At 30.1% G+C, this 15,004-nt stretch overlaps 1 protein-coding gene across 1 annotated transcript; it reads left to right on the top strand.

The window, feature by feature from the left end:
• Positions 1-5,891: 5,891 nt before the first annotated feature.
• On the top strand, positions 5,892-9,619 carry LOC120074183 (protein SCARECROW 1-like). Its single transcript, XM_039027210.1, has 2 exons — positions 5,892-8,570; positions 8,950-9,619. The coding sequence occupies exons 1-2, from the start codon at positions 6,481-6,483 to the stop codon at positions 9,452-9,454; spliced, it is 2,595 nt and encodes an 864-aa protein (XP_038883138.1). The 5' UTR covers positions 5,892-6,480; the 3' UTR covers positions 9,455-9,619.
• The last annotated feature ends 5,385 nt before the right edge of the window (positions 9,620-15,004 follow it).

Consider the following 15,004-nt stretch of genomic DNA (forward strand, 5'->3'; position numbering starts at 1 on the left):
TTAACTAATTCAACATCACAAATGGCTGCTAAAAGTCTAAAAAGAAATAATATTTAAACATTTTTTTCCCAACATACTTTTGGCTTGCATTTCCCCATATATTTGACTTTTTCTTCATGTTCAGATTTTCAATGAGATTTATTTATTTATTTTTGTACATATATAATGTCAATCTTCTCACTTTCCAATCACCACCCAACCTTTTCCCAAAAAGAAAATAATAGTAATAATAAATTAAAAATAAAATAAATCACCTCCCCACCCTTACTTATTATTATTAATTCATTTATTTATATCCTACCTTTTTTACCTATCCCTTTTGCTCAAACCTTTTCAAACTTATATGGGGATTTACCAATGCACTTTTGCTTTTGCTTCGTTTCCCCTTTTCAATGTCACAACTTCACTTATCCCAACATCTTTCAATATTAGGTTTTACTTTCTACAAATTTTAAATTACCTTCTCTTTTATATATATATATATATATACATTTATATACTATATCACTTTGAAACTGGTTGGGATCAAACATGAGATGGTATATCCTCACATCATATATCATTATAGTGTTTAGAGACCCATTATCCTATCTCACTAATGTTAATTGTTTGTGGACCCATTTTCGGAATGTATTTCGTGTCTCACCGTCATTTTCCCTCCGTGTATCGTATATCATCTCAATGCTTGAATATACTCGATCATATACTCGATCAGAACTCCCCATATATCAGAACTCTCCAGACATCAGAGTTCCCCATATCCTATATCATCTCAACTCCCCAAACAGTCTCTTTAATTTATATTTCATTATTAGTTTAATTTTAGTTTTTATATTTTTGTTCCTCTTAAGAATTAGTCATTTTAGAGTTAATTTTTATTGACTTTGATGAATTGTAGTAATAATAATTTTCATGTATGAAAAGACACCATAAACATATTAGAAGAAAGATTAGTAGATACTATTTTTAAAAAGTAATAAACAAATTAGAGTATTTTTAAGACTTATTAAAAATACAAAAAATAAAATTTCACTTTTGAAAATATAAAGATTAAATAACCATACAATTTATTTTATTTTATTTTTTATAGTTTTTATTGTCAAATTGAATGGAGACTAATACTAAGAGTGAGTTTGTGACAAGAATGGGGACGAGTAAAAGATAAATCAAGGAGAGCGTTCTTTATTTAGTTACTTTTAGTACTTTAAAAAGCTTGTAATAAATTTCTTAAGCTTTTAATTTTAGTGTTAAATATGTTGATAATGTTCACTTAATTCCACACATGTGTCATATATTTGTTCATTATTTAATAACTATATTACAAGTATATTTCAGATAAACTTGAAATTTTAATATGATCGTTAAAGTAATAAGTGAAGCTAACCACACCAATTAATTAAGCACGGAGCTTAGAAACATATTACAAACTTTTTATTGGACTATTAAATTTATACAATTATTTATACACACATATATATAGACACACACACATATATATACACATATATATATGTGTGTATATAATTGTTAAAAGTATTTACTTGATCATTTTATACCTAAAATGTCAGGTCAATTTACACAGATAATATTCTAAATGATGTATGTTTAAAATTAAAAAGAAAAAAAAAAGGTTGATGTCAACTATGTCCTCTCATGTGTATTTATTAGACTTGTTGCTAATTTCTATTATATTTTAACGAACAAATAAGAACCCTACGAATACGTGTATATATTTTTGGAAAAATTCAATTTATATCACTACAATTTCGTGGTTTTATCCATTAAAAATTCAAACTAGAAACTCTTTCAAGGGAAACTCTACATTTTCATAAATAATATATTTAAGTTGTCCATTGGAATTTTGTTTTTAAACCGTCAATGTATAATTTTCATGTGTGTATAAGACTCGTTTAAAAGTAATGATTAATGAAAATTAAAGAAAGATGCGATAATGATCAAATAAATAGTAACGAGACTTCATTGTTTTTTTTTTCTTCGTTTGTTCGTCATTCTTTGCTTCTCTACTTATTTAAAAATTGTTGATGTTACATTTTGGACAAGGGAGAATATACCTGACTTTCACATGACAACAACTGTAAATTAGTAATTTGGAAAAGAACATGACCTACAATATGAAAAGATATACACACTGGTGTGGTGCTTGTCATGCAGACTCCGATGCTTAAGTCAAAAAACTTATATGTATAACAAGCAGAGGATTTGAGTATCATAATGGGCTTACTTCCGTTGGAGTTTTCCTGATGTATTTATAGCTCTAATTGACCTATAAACCTTCCCCTTCAAGTTTCCAAGTTGCTTTAAGTTTCCTTTCAACTTATTGAACTTGGGCTTGCGAGGGGCGTGCCCTGTTTGGTAATTTGCCAATGTCGACCTTGGCCGAGCACCTCACTTTAGTTATATTTTAGGTCTACAATGGTCACTTATGCATGTCCCATCAACAATAGGGCGAGCATACTAGCTTGGGCCAAAGCCCAAGTCATCATTTTCTCTCTAGGCCCATTTTCGTCATAACTTGTCACCCTTGACCCTAATCGTGCTATTTTCTCGACTTTGTTGTTCATGTTCTCGCCAAATGTCGTTTTGCGTCATTTGGTTCAAAATCACCCATAACAAAAATAATTATGTGATAATTTTCTTGTTACCTTAGTTCTTTTTTTTTTAAAAAAAAAAAAAAAAGTTGTTAGTGCGATTTATAGCGGGTTTAAATAAAATCGTATGCAAATAGCTCCAAATCACTAATACATGGTCTAAATTGATTCCAACATTCCTCCTGCACGTCGTCCTTACTCGTTCTAAACTGTTTTTAAAAGTGAAGACTATCTCTATAAACCAACACATGTTTTTTGAGTTCCTATAATTGAACCACTGTAAAGAAAAATATACCTTATTGCTATAGATAATAATTTTTAATTTATTAAAAAATTTCAAATGTGATACCAATTTATTTATTTACATAAAATTTTAAAGTACGGAGGCATGTTTGAAACCATTCATGAGTATTAAGTAAAAATTTTAACATTCTCAAAACAATCATAATTAAATAGTGGAATTTTGGTGAAATTAGAAAACAAAATAATGTATTTATCGTTTAGTGACATTACCAAATAAATAAATAAATAATCTTATAAATAAAAAAATTTAAAAAATATTTAGCAAAAAGTTAATCATAAATATTTTAATTTTTTTAATATTTAAAAAGGCAAAAATAAATAAAATGAGAGAGTTGACTATACCAAGTTCCAGGTCTGCTCTATCATCATTTTGTTGGAAACTTTATTTTTATTTCGTTTATTTGTTTATTTGTTGTTTTTTATTTTTTATTTTTCTTTTTGGAGAGTCAAAATTGAGATCTCTTTTATAGAATAACATTTTTATAATATACAATTCAAACATGGTGTTTAAAAAAAAAACAACTTAGTACATCTCATTAATGAAGTAATGTGAATAAACATCCAAAGATCTTGTTATAATAAATAATTGTAATTATTTTGTTAGATTATACAGAAAACACCAAATCCTTTAGCAAATTTTCAACTGAACATTCAAACATCTTGGAATTTGTAATTATTTAAAAGAAATACCCAAAAATCTGAGTTTGTTCCACAGATTTTCTTATAGGACTTCAAATATATATTTAATATCTCTATTTTGTTCATAAAATTCTACTTTTTAAAATTTAAAATTGTATGAAATTTTTATGTTGAGAGATTAATAATAAATATACAGTTTAATTAATTAATAAATTAATATAAAGTATTCATTACTATTAATTTTAATTAATTATTAAATATAAATATACCATTTAGACTTAATAGACTTCAACTTATATTTTTATCATTAATATTTTATGTTATCCTAACTATTTAATATAAATTATCATCGTTAATTATCACTATTCTAGTTAATTTATTTATTTTTTAGTAATTAGTTTAATTATATTTAGTTAAAAAGTATTTATTTATTTAGCACAACAATAAATTAATTAATGTTAAGTTTAATTGATCTCTTGCATTTAGTTAAGTAATTATTTACTTACAATTTCTATATATAGAACACGTATATTTAACTTCAAGACATTAATTATCGTGCTCATCCAAACATAGACACTAATTATCCCAGACATCCGGATCATATATATTTAATATTTATATCCATGAAATAATATTTACGATCCAAACGCTGAGAGAGTTTTTTTTTTAAAAAAAAAAAACTCAGATAGTGGAAATTATTCTGTTAATGAACATCTAAACTTTAAATTAAATTTAAGCTATGTAGAAGAATTTTGCCATTGTCACTATTCATTTTTATTTGAAAGGTATTATTTACATCGTCACTTGAATATAAACTATTATACATAAGTTCTCACATCAATTACATGAATGGTGTTGTAAAAACGAGATGGATGGTTGGTTAATCATCAATATATATATATTTTTAAAATTAAATAAACGAGTTAAAATGAAATATTTCAAAGTTCGATAACAAATTTTATGTTAATACGAATATATCTCAATTTTACTCGACACATCTAAAAGATTTATCTAGTTTAACATTGTTTTAAATGTTAGTATTAAAAGCAAACTCAAACTTATCAAAAGAAAGAATGAATAGAAATATAAACGGAGCACATGGGTTTATGTTGAGGCCAACTTCTAAGATATACCAAACCAACCATGCAAATAAAATTAACCAAATTCATATTGAAACAATTGGCCAAAACCAAACTATCCAACTAATTACCTTAGCTCCACCCTATTTTAGATTTGAATTTCATATTTCGAGAAAATTAGTACATATTAATTACTATCGAACTATTTTTATGTCAAAGTTCGATAAATTCAAATATTACGTGCTTTGATTTTAGTTCACATCTAAATGCAAAATAGTTTCTATTATTTTGTGATTTATGAAAGAAAAAAACATTATCTATCTCAAATTTGAATCACAAATTTAATCTATAATATTGATAATTGCATCTAACAAAATAGCATAAGTGGAATGTTATACATTGCTTCAAAATTTAATTTAATTTTTTCTTCTATCACTTGCTTGTCACGTATGTAGCAAATTAGCATATTACAAATCGATACGTCGTGTTATCATTTAATTACCTATACTAACGAGAAGTCAGACGTTCGATATTTTACTCCACATTTATCAAATTAGAAATAATTCATTAACACGACCTACTTAGAAATCATATATTTGAACTTTGCATTATTGAGCTATAAGCTATGTTAAGAAAAGAAAAACAAACACATATATACTAAAATTTTGACATTCTAATTATTAACAGTAGTTTTGAATTTTTAATCAGATTTAAAAAATATAAAAAACTTGTTTTTGGTTTTAAAATATAATTAAAAATGGGTTAACATATGATCCATATACTTTAAAATTTGTAATTTCATTTATATAATTTTAATCTATGTATTTTCAATAAATTTTAAATTTAATTCTAAACAGCAGTTTATTTGGTTGATTTTCTTAAAAACTTGTTAGTATTCGTTAGCATTCATATTTTAAGTTTTGAAAACATATTCATAGTTTGTTTTCTTGTATAAAAATTGTTATTTTTAATTATCTTTACGGGGCTAAATTTAAGATTTTTGTAAGAATACGTGAACTAAATCGAACAATTTAAAGTATAAAGATCAAAATGATATTTTAAAGTTGAAAATTTGATAACATAAATTTTAAAGGACAAAACTGATAAAAATATCTTAAAATATAACAAAATATTACTATGTTATTAATAGAAGAATGATATTTTGTTATATTTATAAATAAATTGAATTATTTTGTTATATTTGAACGACGAAAATAAATAAATAAAAAGAATAAAGGAAAACAAAAAAGCAAACATTTGGGAGGGAATGGAAGCGAGTAGTGATTTTCAAAGAGATATTTTGGAAATAAAATTGCAAGTTGCAATTGCAAAAACAATGGTGGGTCGGTTCTGTTTCATCATTTCCGCCATGGATGCGACATTGAAGAAGCTCCTGCTCTAACTGTAACCCTAACAAGAAGAAATAAAAGAATCTCATCCCTGTTTTCTCTCTCTCATCTTCCATTTTAATACTGTTTCTTTTTCACTTCCCTCTTCTCGATATTCTTTATTAATTTCTCTTTCAAAAAAGCTCTCTCAATCTCAATCAGATGCATCCAAAATTCATGGCTTCCGCGTACTTTGCATTATTAAAAAGCATGAACGGCATAGGGTCTCGTGTTCTTGTTCGATCGAGAATTTAAGAGAGAGAAGAATCCTCAATTTGCTGTCCCAATCTTCGTGCCGTTTTCTGTTTGGATCTTCAAACACAACTCTTCAAAATCCGCGTTAATGGTGGTGCTACTGCTACCCATTACTCCTCCTGCTTCTTCCTTTATGAAGAGCAACATTCGCCGCCATTGCCAGACCTTTTGTTCTTTCCTTTACCTTTTACTTCCTTCTTTCCTTCAATGGCTGCTTACGCTTTGCTCGGTGATTCCACCGGCCGTGGTGTTGATGGCGGTTTCGATGATAGTCCTTTGACGAGTGCTTCCACGAATAGCAACGGCAGTGACGAGCATAATCATCAACAGATTGTTCAAGTTCAAGTTGCTCAGCCGCGATTGTCGGTTGGAAAAATGGTGCGGAAGAGAATCGCGTCGGAAATGGAGATTGAAGGACTCGGCGGCGGCGGCGGTGGTGGAGGTGCTGCTGCTTTTAATCCTCGGTTTTGCCGGCGGAGTTTAACGTCTGATCGTTCTTTTGCGGGTGGTGGGGAAAATAAGGTGAATGTGAATTATTGTTCTTCTTCAAACCCTAGCCATGGCGGCAACCACTCCACTGTGCATAATTTAACCGCTCTGACGTCAGTTGTAATCGAAGGGTCAAATTTATCAAATCCTCCTTCTGGTTCTGATGCTACGGTATCTTCCACTACCTCCAACAATAATCTTCTTGATAGTACTCTTCCCGTTCTTCGTCCTCAGCCCCACCATCACCATTTGCAGAATCCTGCAGTCTGTGGTTTTTCTGGGTTGCCTTTGTTTCCACCGGAATCAAATCACCACCACCACAAGTTAAATACTCGCAATAATACTTTTCCCCTTCCTAATCCATCTCAGGTTCTTCATAATCCTCCTACTACTGCAACTGCCTCCATTATCGCCGTCGCTTCTTCTCCCATGGATGATTCCTCCGCCACCGCTTGGATCGACGGTATCATTAAGGACTTAATCCATAGCTCCACCGCCATATCCATTCCTCAGCTCATTCAGAACGTTCGTGAGATTATCTACCCTTGTAACCCCAATCTTGCGAATCTACTTGAGTTTCGTCTTCGTACTTTGACGGACCCTAGTGTTCCTAACTTCGCCGCTGAGGATCATCGAGTGAGGAAATCTCCCTTACCGTTGCCGGCGCCGGTTGTTGGGCTGGGGTTGCAGCAAAGGCAGTTCAACCAAGAGCAGCATGAGCAAGAACAGGATTGTTCTGGCTTGAAGCTTAATCTTGATTCTTCTTCTCTGCATAATCTTCCTAATTTTCCCTCTCAACCGCCGTTTCATGAGCCGTATCTTCAATGGGGAGCAACCCCTCCGACGGTCCCCACCCCCTCCGCCGCGGCCGCCGGCGAGGATGCCTTACAGCGGCTCCCTGGTCACCATCAACTTAATCTCTCTTCTGTTACACCGTCGTCGCTTGTTTCTTTAAACCATGTCCCTTCAAAGCCACAATCAGAGCAGCAGAACTCTTGTCCGGTCAATGCAAAGGCGGCGACGGCACAGCCAGCTCCAGCGCCACCGCCGTCGACGAGCAATAACCCTTCAGCAACTGCTTTGCTGATTAGAGAGATAAAAGAGGAGATGAGGCAACAGAAGAGAGACGAAGAAGGATTACACCTCTTGACTTTGCTTCTTCAATGTGCAGAAGCCGTTTCTGCTGATAATTTAGAAGAAGCCAACAAGATGCTCTTGGAAATCTCCGAGTTATCAACACCCTTTGGCACATCGGCGCAGAGGGTGGCGGCGTATTTCTCCGAAGCGATGTCGGCGAGGCTTGTAAGCTCTTGTTTAGGCATATATGCAGCTTTGCCGCCGTCGTTGGTGCCTCATACACACAGCCAAAAAATAGCCTCAGCCTTCCAAATCTTCAATGGCATAAGCCCATTTGTCAAATTCTCACACTTCACAGCCAATCAAGCCATACAAGAAGCTTTCGAAAGAGAAGAGAGAGTTCACATTATAGATCTAGACATCATGCAAGGCCTTCAATGGCCTGGCTTGTTCCACATCTTAGCGTCTAGACCCGGAGGGCCGCCGTACGTCCGCCTTACAGGGCTGGGGACCTCTCAGGAGGTTCTTGAAGCCACTGGCAAACGCCTCACTGAATTTGCCGAGAAGCTTGGCCTCCCCTTTGATTTCTTTCCAGTGGCTGATAAAATTGGCAATTTAGACTTGGAAAGGCTCAATGTGAGCAAAAGGGAAGCAGTCGCCGTCCATTGGATGCAGCATTCTCTTTATGAAGTCACTGGTTCTGATTCCAATACGCTATGGCTTTTGCAAAGGTATGAAAATCGAAAACTTATTCAATCCATGGGGTTTCACCATTAATTTACTGCTCATAATCATGTATCAATACCAATTCTTAGTCTTAATTTTTCCTTATTTCTTGTTCAAAATGATGAATAGTTGTCAGCACAGTATAAACCAAGTATAAAGTTGCTTAGAAAGACAGCTCTCTCTTTTTTTCTTCTCTTTCAAATCTTTTAGTATATGGGTTACGTTAATTTCATTGTTATCTCTGCAATACACAGGAGAAAAGCTGCATTTTTCATAACTGTGACATTTGACTGAATAATTGATTCATTTTATTGATTTGTTACAACATGTTGCTTACAAAGTACATAAACATTGCTACATCTGCTTGTGAACCTGATTTATCAGATTGGCTCCAAAAGTTGTGACGGTGGTGGAACAAGATCTGAGCCACACAGGGTCTTTCTTGGGGAGATTCGTAGAGGCAATTCATTACTATTCAGCACTGTTTGACTCATTGGGTGTGAGCTATGGCGAAGAGAGTGAAGAGAGACACTTAGTTGAGCAGCAACTATTATCAAGGGAGATCAGAAACGTTCTGGCCGTTGGAGGGCCGTCGAGGAGCGGCGAAGTGAAGTTCCAAAACTGGAGAGAAAAGCTGCAGCAATCTGGGTTTAAGGGCATTTCCCTCGCCGGAAATGCTGCAACTCAGGCCACTCTCCTCCTCGGCATGTTCCCTTCCGATGGGTATACGCTTGTAGAAGACAATGGGACTCTGAAACTTGGGTGGAAGGATCTTTGTTTGCTCACTGCCTCGGCTTGGAAGCCGCCGTTTCATCATCATGCTGCGGCGGCGGCGGCGGCGGCGGCGGCTGCACCGGCCGCCACCAACAACCATATTCCCCGTTACTGAAGGTTGTTTCTTTTTCCTTATTGTTATTATTAATTTTTAAAATTTTATATAGTGTTTTTGTTTTTGATAATATCATCATCTTTGTTATTATCATTTTTCCCTTTTTCTTTCCTTATGGCCTTCCCCACCAATCATAATGTCAAGCTTTTGATATTCTTCTTGTTATGATTATAACCTTTTTCTCATGTCCATTGTATACCAAATTATTTTTGCCTTTTAAATAATTCTTTTTTTTGTTCTCAAATTCTTTTTGTTGATTTGAGTTTGTGGGTGGATGAACTTTTCAAAAATATAGTAACCAAATTTTAACATTGTATAATTGGTTAATATCTAGCTGCTGATAATTCGAATTCTCACCTCCACCTAGTGTAGAACTAATTTTTTTTTTTCAAATATTTTATTTCATAAACTTAAATAAAAAATTAATGTAGTCAATAGCTTGTTTTTGTTTTTGTATTTGTTTTAATGTGACAATATAAAGGTGAGATTGAACTTCATTATATAGGGCTTACTTTCTTGCGAAAAAAATTATATATATATATATATATATATATATCCCAATCCCATTAAAAACTAAAAGAAAAGAAAATTGTATTACCTAAATTTATGTATGTTGCCTAGCTTTAGTATAACTCAATTGTTTGGAGGCTTATATTACTATGTTCACAACTAAAAAAAATTTGCTTAGGTTTGAATTATTGTGGTTATTTCTATCCTATTTTATTTAATATTTATGTAGGCATTTTTTTTTGGAATCAGGCAAAAGGGTTTGTTATAAAAATAAAGTTTGTTTAGTGTAACTTTGATAACTATGTGAATTATATAAGGAACCTCACGTGCCCAAAAAAAAAAAAAAAAACACTCATCTCGACTGTTAATTTGCTTCAATCCCTTTTTACGAATTTTGAATTTATTTTGTCTGAACTTTAAAATTTACAAATTTAATTCTCGAACTTATAATTTTTTTTTTTTGAGAAAATATCAATTTATACCCTTAAATTTTGGGTAGTATCAATTTAAATCTTGAACTAACAATTGTATTAATTTAAATCTTGAACTTTGTGAGTATATCAATTTAACTTGAAATTTTCATAAGAGTATCAATTTAAATTCTGAATTTTTATAAATATATCAATTAGTGTATTCAAATAGAACATAATGTAGGATTTAGGGTATAAATTGATACAATCATGAAAATTTAGGGTATAAATTAATATAATTATTAGTTTGATATTTAAATTGATACAACTCTTAAAATTCAAGGTTTAAATTGATATAGCCCAATTAATATTTGCTTCTTTTCTTTTTCCATTTTTAATTCATAGATTCGAGGACATAAAATTTAAATTTGTATTTAGTAGTTAGGGCTTGATTGGATTATATAGGGCTCATTTGGATTGACTAGAAAAAAAAAATTGTTTTTAAAAAATCATTTTTATTTAAATTCTCGATAAAAATTGTTTAAAATGAATTTTAAATTTGTTTCAAAAGCCATTTTAAATGAGTGTCAAACACATCTTTTTTTTTTTTTCCCTCCAAAATGACCTGTTTTTAAAACTAAATATTAATCCCAAATACACCTATAATTAAAGATTCAAAGATCTATTAAATAATACAAAATTGAAAGTTTAGTATGTTGTCAAATATATTCGAAAGTTTGGTGATCAAATAGACACAAACATCAAAGTTTAGAGTAGAAACTTGTAAGTTAACCATTATTTGTTCCTCTATGTAAAAGAACAAATCTTTGCACCTAAATTTTTAAAATTAAAACAAGTAATTTTTAATCTCGTGCCGTAACTAAATGTAATAACTTTGTCTATCACACAACTATTGTCCATAGTTGCGTTTTTATTAAAGAAAATCACACGTAGTATTTAAGATTTTTCTAAAATAATTTTTTTTGGGCCTATTTTGTTCTTTTTAATGAATGTTTAGGGTAAAGATTTAACTATCGACTATTGAAATGACAATTAGTATAACATCTAGCAACCAAGGTCAAATTGACCACTATTTTGTCTCTTTAATATTTAGAAACTGAAGTTTACAAAACACACAAAATATATAAAATTTATGACTTTGTCTTTGGTATTGCATATGATTTTAACCCACAACTTGCAAAAGGAAAGGCTAAGAATGAGAGAGGAGAGACACTTGAAACATGAAGAAATAAAGCATAAAAAGGCAAAAGAAGAAGGACCTTCAAATGATTGAAGGAAGGAACATACTAAAGTAAGATGATTGAAAAAACCAAAGTATTTAAAAGTATGCTAAATTATGAGACTACTGTGGACAAGTACATATATAGAAGCATTTAAAGAAGTTCATTATTGATGAAAATATGCTTCCTAATAAGATGATTCCCCAGGTAGATAAAACAATGATTATTATTTTAAAAGTTGATGATTCGATCTCTCACTCTCCAATTATTGAAATGATGACCGTCGTTTGAAAGGTGAGGCGACATAAAGATAATTACTCGTGTTAGTTAGAATTAATAATAGTTGTTATATTTCTTTTAACATTTAGTTTTTTTTTTTAATAAAAAAAAGAATCTTTTTAACATTTAATATTGTTGATGATAATTTTGAAGAATTTTGGATAGGATGGATGCAGGGTGATACTGATATGCAAACTAACAAACTAACACAGACAAGCGTTTATTACTGACCAAAAACAAAGGTTTTTTTTTAAAATTATTATTATTATTATTATTATTATTATTTATTTATTTTTTTTTTTTTTATAACAGTTATATGATAATGATTTATAGAATTCACTATGGGTGAATTGGATTACATATATTGTATCTATCAAGGTCTCATTGGGTAACAATTTTGTTTTTTTTGTTTTTTGTTTTTAAAAATTAAGTTTATAGACACTACTTTCACCCCAATTTTTTCTTTGTTATCTACTTTTCACCAATGCTTAAAAATCAAGCCATTTGAGAACTAAAAATGTAATTTTCAAAAAGTTCATTTTGTTTTTGAAATTTGGCTAATAATTCAACCATTGTACTTAATAAAGATGCAAATCATTATAAGAAATGTGGATGAAATAGACTTAATTTTAAAAAATAAAAATAAAAAATGAAATAATTATCAAACGGGCCTAAATGTTTAGAATTTAAAGTATCGTTATAATAAATATTTGTATTTGAATATCCAAGATAGTTAAAGTTTGAAAATTAAATGTATGTTTGTAACCAACTCAAATTTAAAAATTGCTAGAACAATTGTCAAAATCTTATTTCAATGGTTTTCTTATCATTATAGCCAGACAAAATTAAATATGCACAAATCTATATATATTAGAAAATTTTCAACTATAAATATTCTAACTAGTTTGCCTTCCACTTTTAACTTTACCTTTTGGTTCTTTATCAATGAACATTAAACTTATATTAAAACAATTTAAAAGCATTATAAACACTACCCCATATCTTTCATTCAATTATAATAGGAATTTACGATTTTTTTTTTCTTTTTTTGGAATGAAGATAAAATAAACATATAAAATGTAGGAAAATTATTTCAAATGGTAAAACTACTGAAAATATTTACAAATATAGCAAAATTTCGGAACTATCAATGAGAGGCATTGATAGACACTGATAAACTTCTATCAGTATCTAACAATGTCACTGATAGACACTGATAGACTTCTATTAGTATCTAACAATGTCACTTATAGACACTGATAGAAGCCTTTCAATGTCTATCAGCTTCTATCATTCATAGTTTTAAAATTCTGTTATGTTTTGTAAATATTTTTATTCATTTTTCTATATTTAAAAACAACCCTAAAATGTAATATAATGTGGAAAAAATTTCACAAATAGAAAAAATGTCAAATTCTTTATAGAAAAACAAAAAAAATATTGATAAGACACTAATAGACTTCTATCGGCATCTATCAGCGATAGACTTCTATCAGTTTCTATCACTGATAGACACTGATAGACTTCTCTCAGTCTCTATTAAAGAAGATAAAAATCCTGCTATTTTGTGTAAATAGTTTTATTTATTTTTCAGTATTTTTTGAAAATCCCCCTATAATATAATTTCATGATAAACATATAAAATGTAAATATTTGATTTAAAACCATCAAATATCTCATCCTTACTTTTTCTCATAATAAACTCTTTAAACCATTTTCCCACTCTCTTTAGCCTAATTTTATACTATCTAAAGTATCTCATACAAAAATATGTTGTCTTTTAAAATGAAATCTAAAATATAGAGACCAAAGTAGTATTAATAAAAAAAAAGAAATTAAGAGAACAAATCTATCTTGACAAGCTAGTGGAGAGAATATTATGTGTAGAGTTTATAAGAAAAGAGCAATACTTGGGTGTAACTCAAACTATACCAATCTTCATGCATAACTTTAGCTAAAAAAAAGAAAAGAAAAGAAAAATAAAGTTAAAAAAATGTTTGTAAAAAAGTTTACTTGACAATTTTTGATTGAGCACCTGAATGCGTTGTATAAAAGTCGGTAAAGCTTGAGATGCAATCAAGTATTTTTCAAAAGAAAATTAAGCTTATGGAGAGGGGAAAAGGGGTAAAGTTGTCCTAAGATTGAATCAAAATTTGAAAAATGTAAGAATCATGTCTAGAAAATAGTAAAATGAGAGAGAGAAAATGATTTTATTATTATTACTTTGGATGGGATTTGATTGAAATAGATTGTCCTTATGTATTTGTAAGTACTTTGGTTATGAGAAGACAACAAAAGGAGTATGTTCACAATAGGGAAACTCATTTGTGCACCTACTCCCACTATATCCAATCCAACTAATCAATGAAGTTAGACATGTGGCCTTGTTTGTACCAAATATGAGGATCCAATACCTCTCCTATGAATCAAAAACATTGCCAAAGGAGACCAAAAAGTTAGAGCAAGGACAACTTTAGGCCCATTATATAACTAAATTCACACATATAGTGTTATTTTATTGTAATGGACAAGTGAGAAAATGTCAAGCTTATAGATTTATAATTCTATGTTCAAAGTTGGATTAAAATATTCTTCAATAGATTGATATATCTCTAAATTGGTAGGTTCGACATCGATATCAAAGATTAATGGATATTTTCGATGTCTTTAATAAGTACTTTTAAAATTAAAAAAGAAATAGAGTAAGGCAATGTGTAGTACTTTTAGGACTAATAATTAAGTGTACAATAATATTTTTTAAGAATTGCGAATATATCACAATCTATTAATCATAGACTTCATTGTTGATAGACTCTTATTATATGAAACACAGACACAGATACGATTATACGATACGCATACGATCAGATACAACGATTCATCAATTTCTAAAAAATTAAGATATGGATACGTCTAAGGATGCGTCATTTTTTTAATATATATATTTCTAGAAAACGAGAATACTGATACATTGAAGATACATTTTCTTTTTCTTTAAAAAAAATCTAGGATATAGATCAATTTAGCATACAAGTTAGTAATAATAACACAAAATAGAATACAAACACTGAAATACAATACAAAAAAAAGAAACTTTAAGATGTTGAAGT

The sequence above is a fragment of the Benincasa hispida genome, chromosome 3 (genome assembly GCF_009727055.1).
Source record: "Benincasa hispida cultivar B227 chromosome 3, ASM972705v1, whole genome shotgun sequence".
NCBI classification, from domain to species: domain Eukaryota; kingdom Viridiplantae; phylum Streptophyta; class Magnoliopsida; order Cucurbitales; family Cucurbitaceae; genus Benincasa; species Benincasa hispida.

Bases quoted from the DNA above. Each gene is read 5' to 3' on its own strand.
- LOC120074183 (XM_039027210.1), top strand. From the start codon at position 6,481: ATGGCTGCTTACGCTTTGCTCGGTGATTCCACCGGCCGTGGTGTTGAT. The intron at 8,571-8,949 runs GTATGAAAATCG...CTGATTTATCAG, and splicing joins ACGCTATGGCTTTTGCAAAG to ATTGGCTCCAAAAGTTGTGA.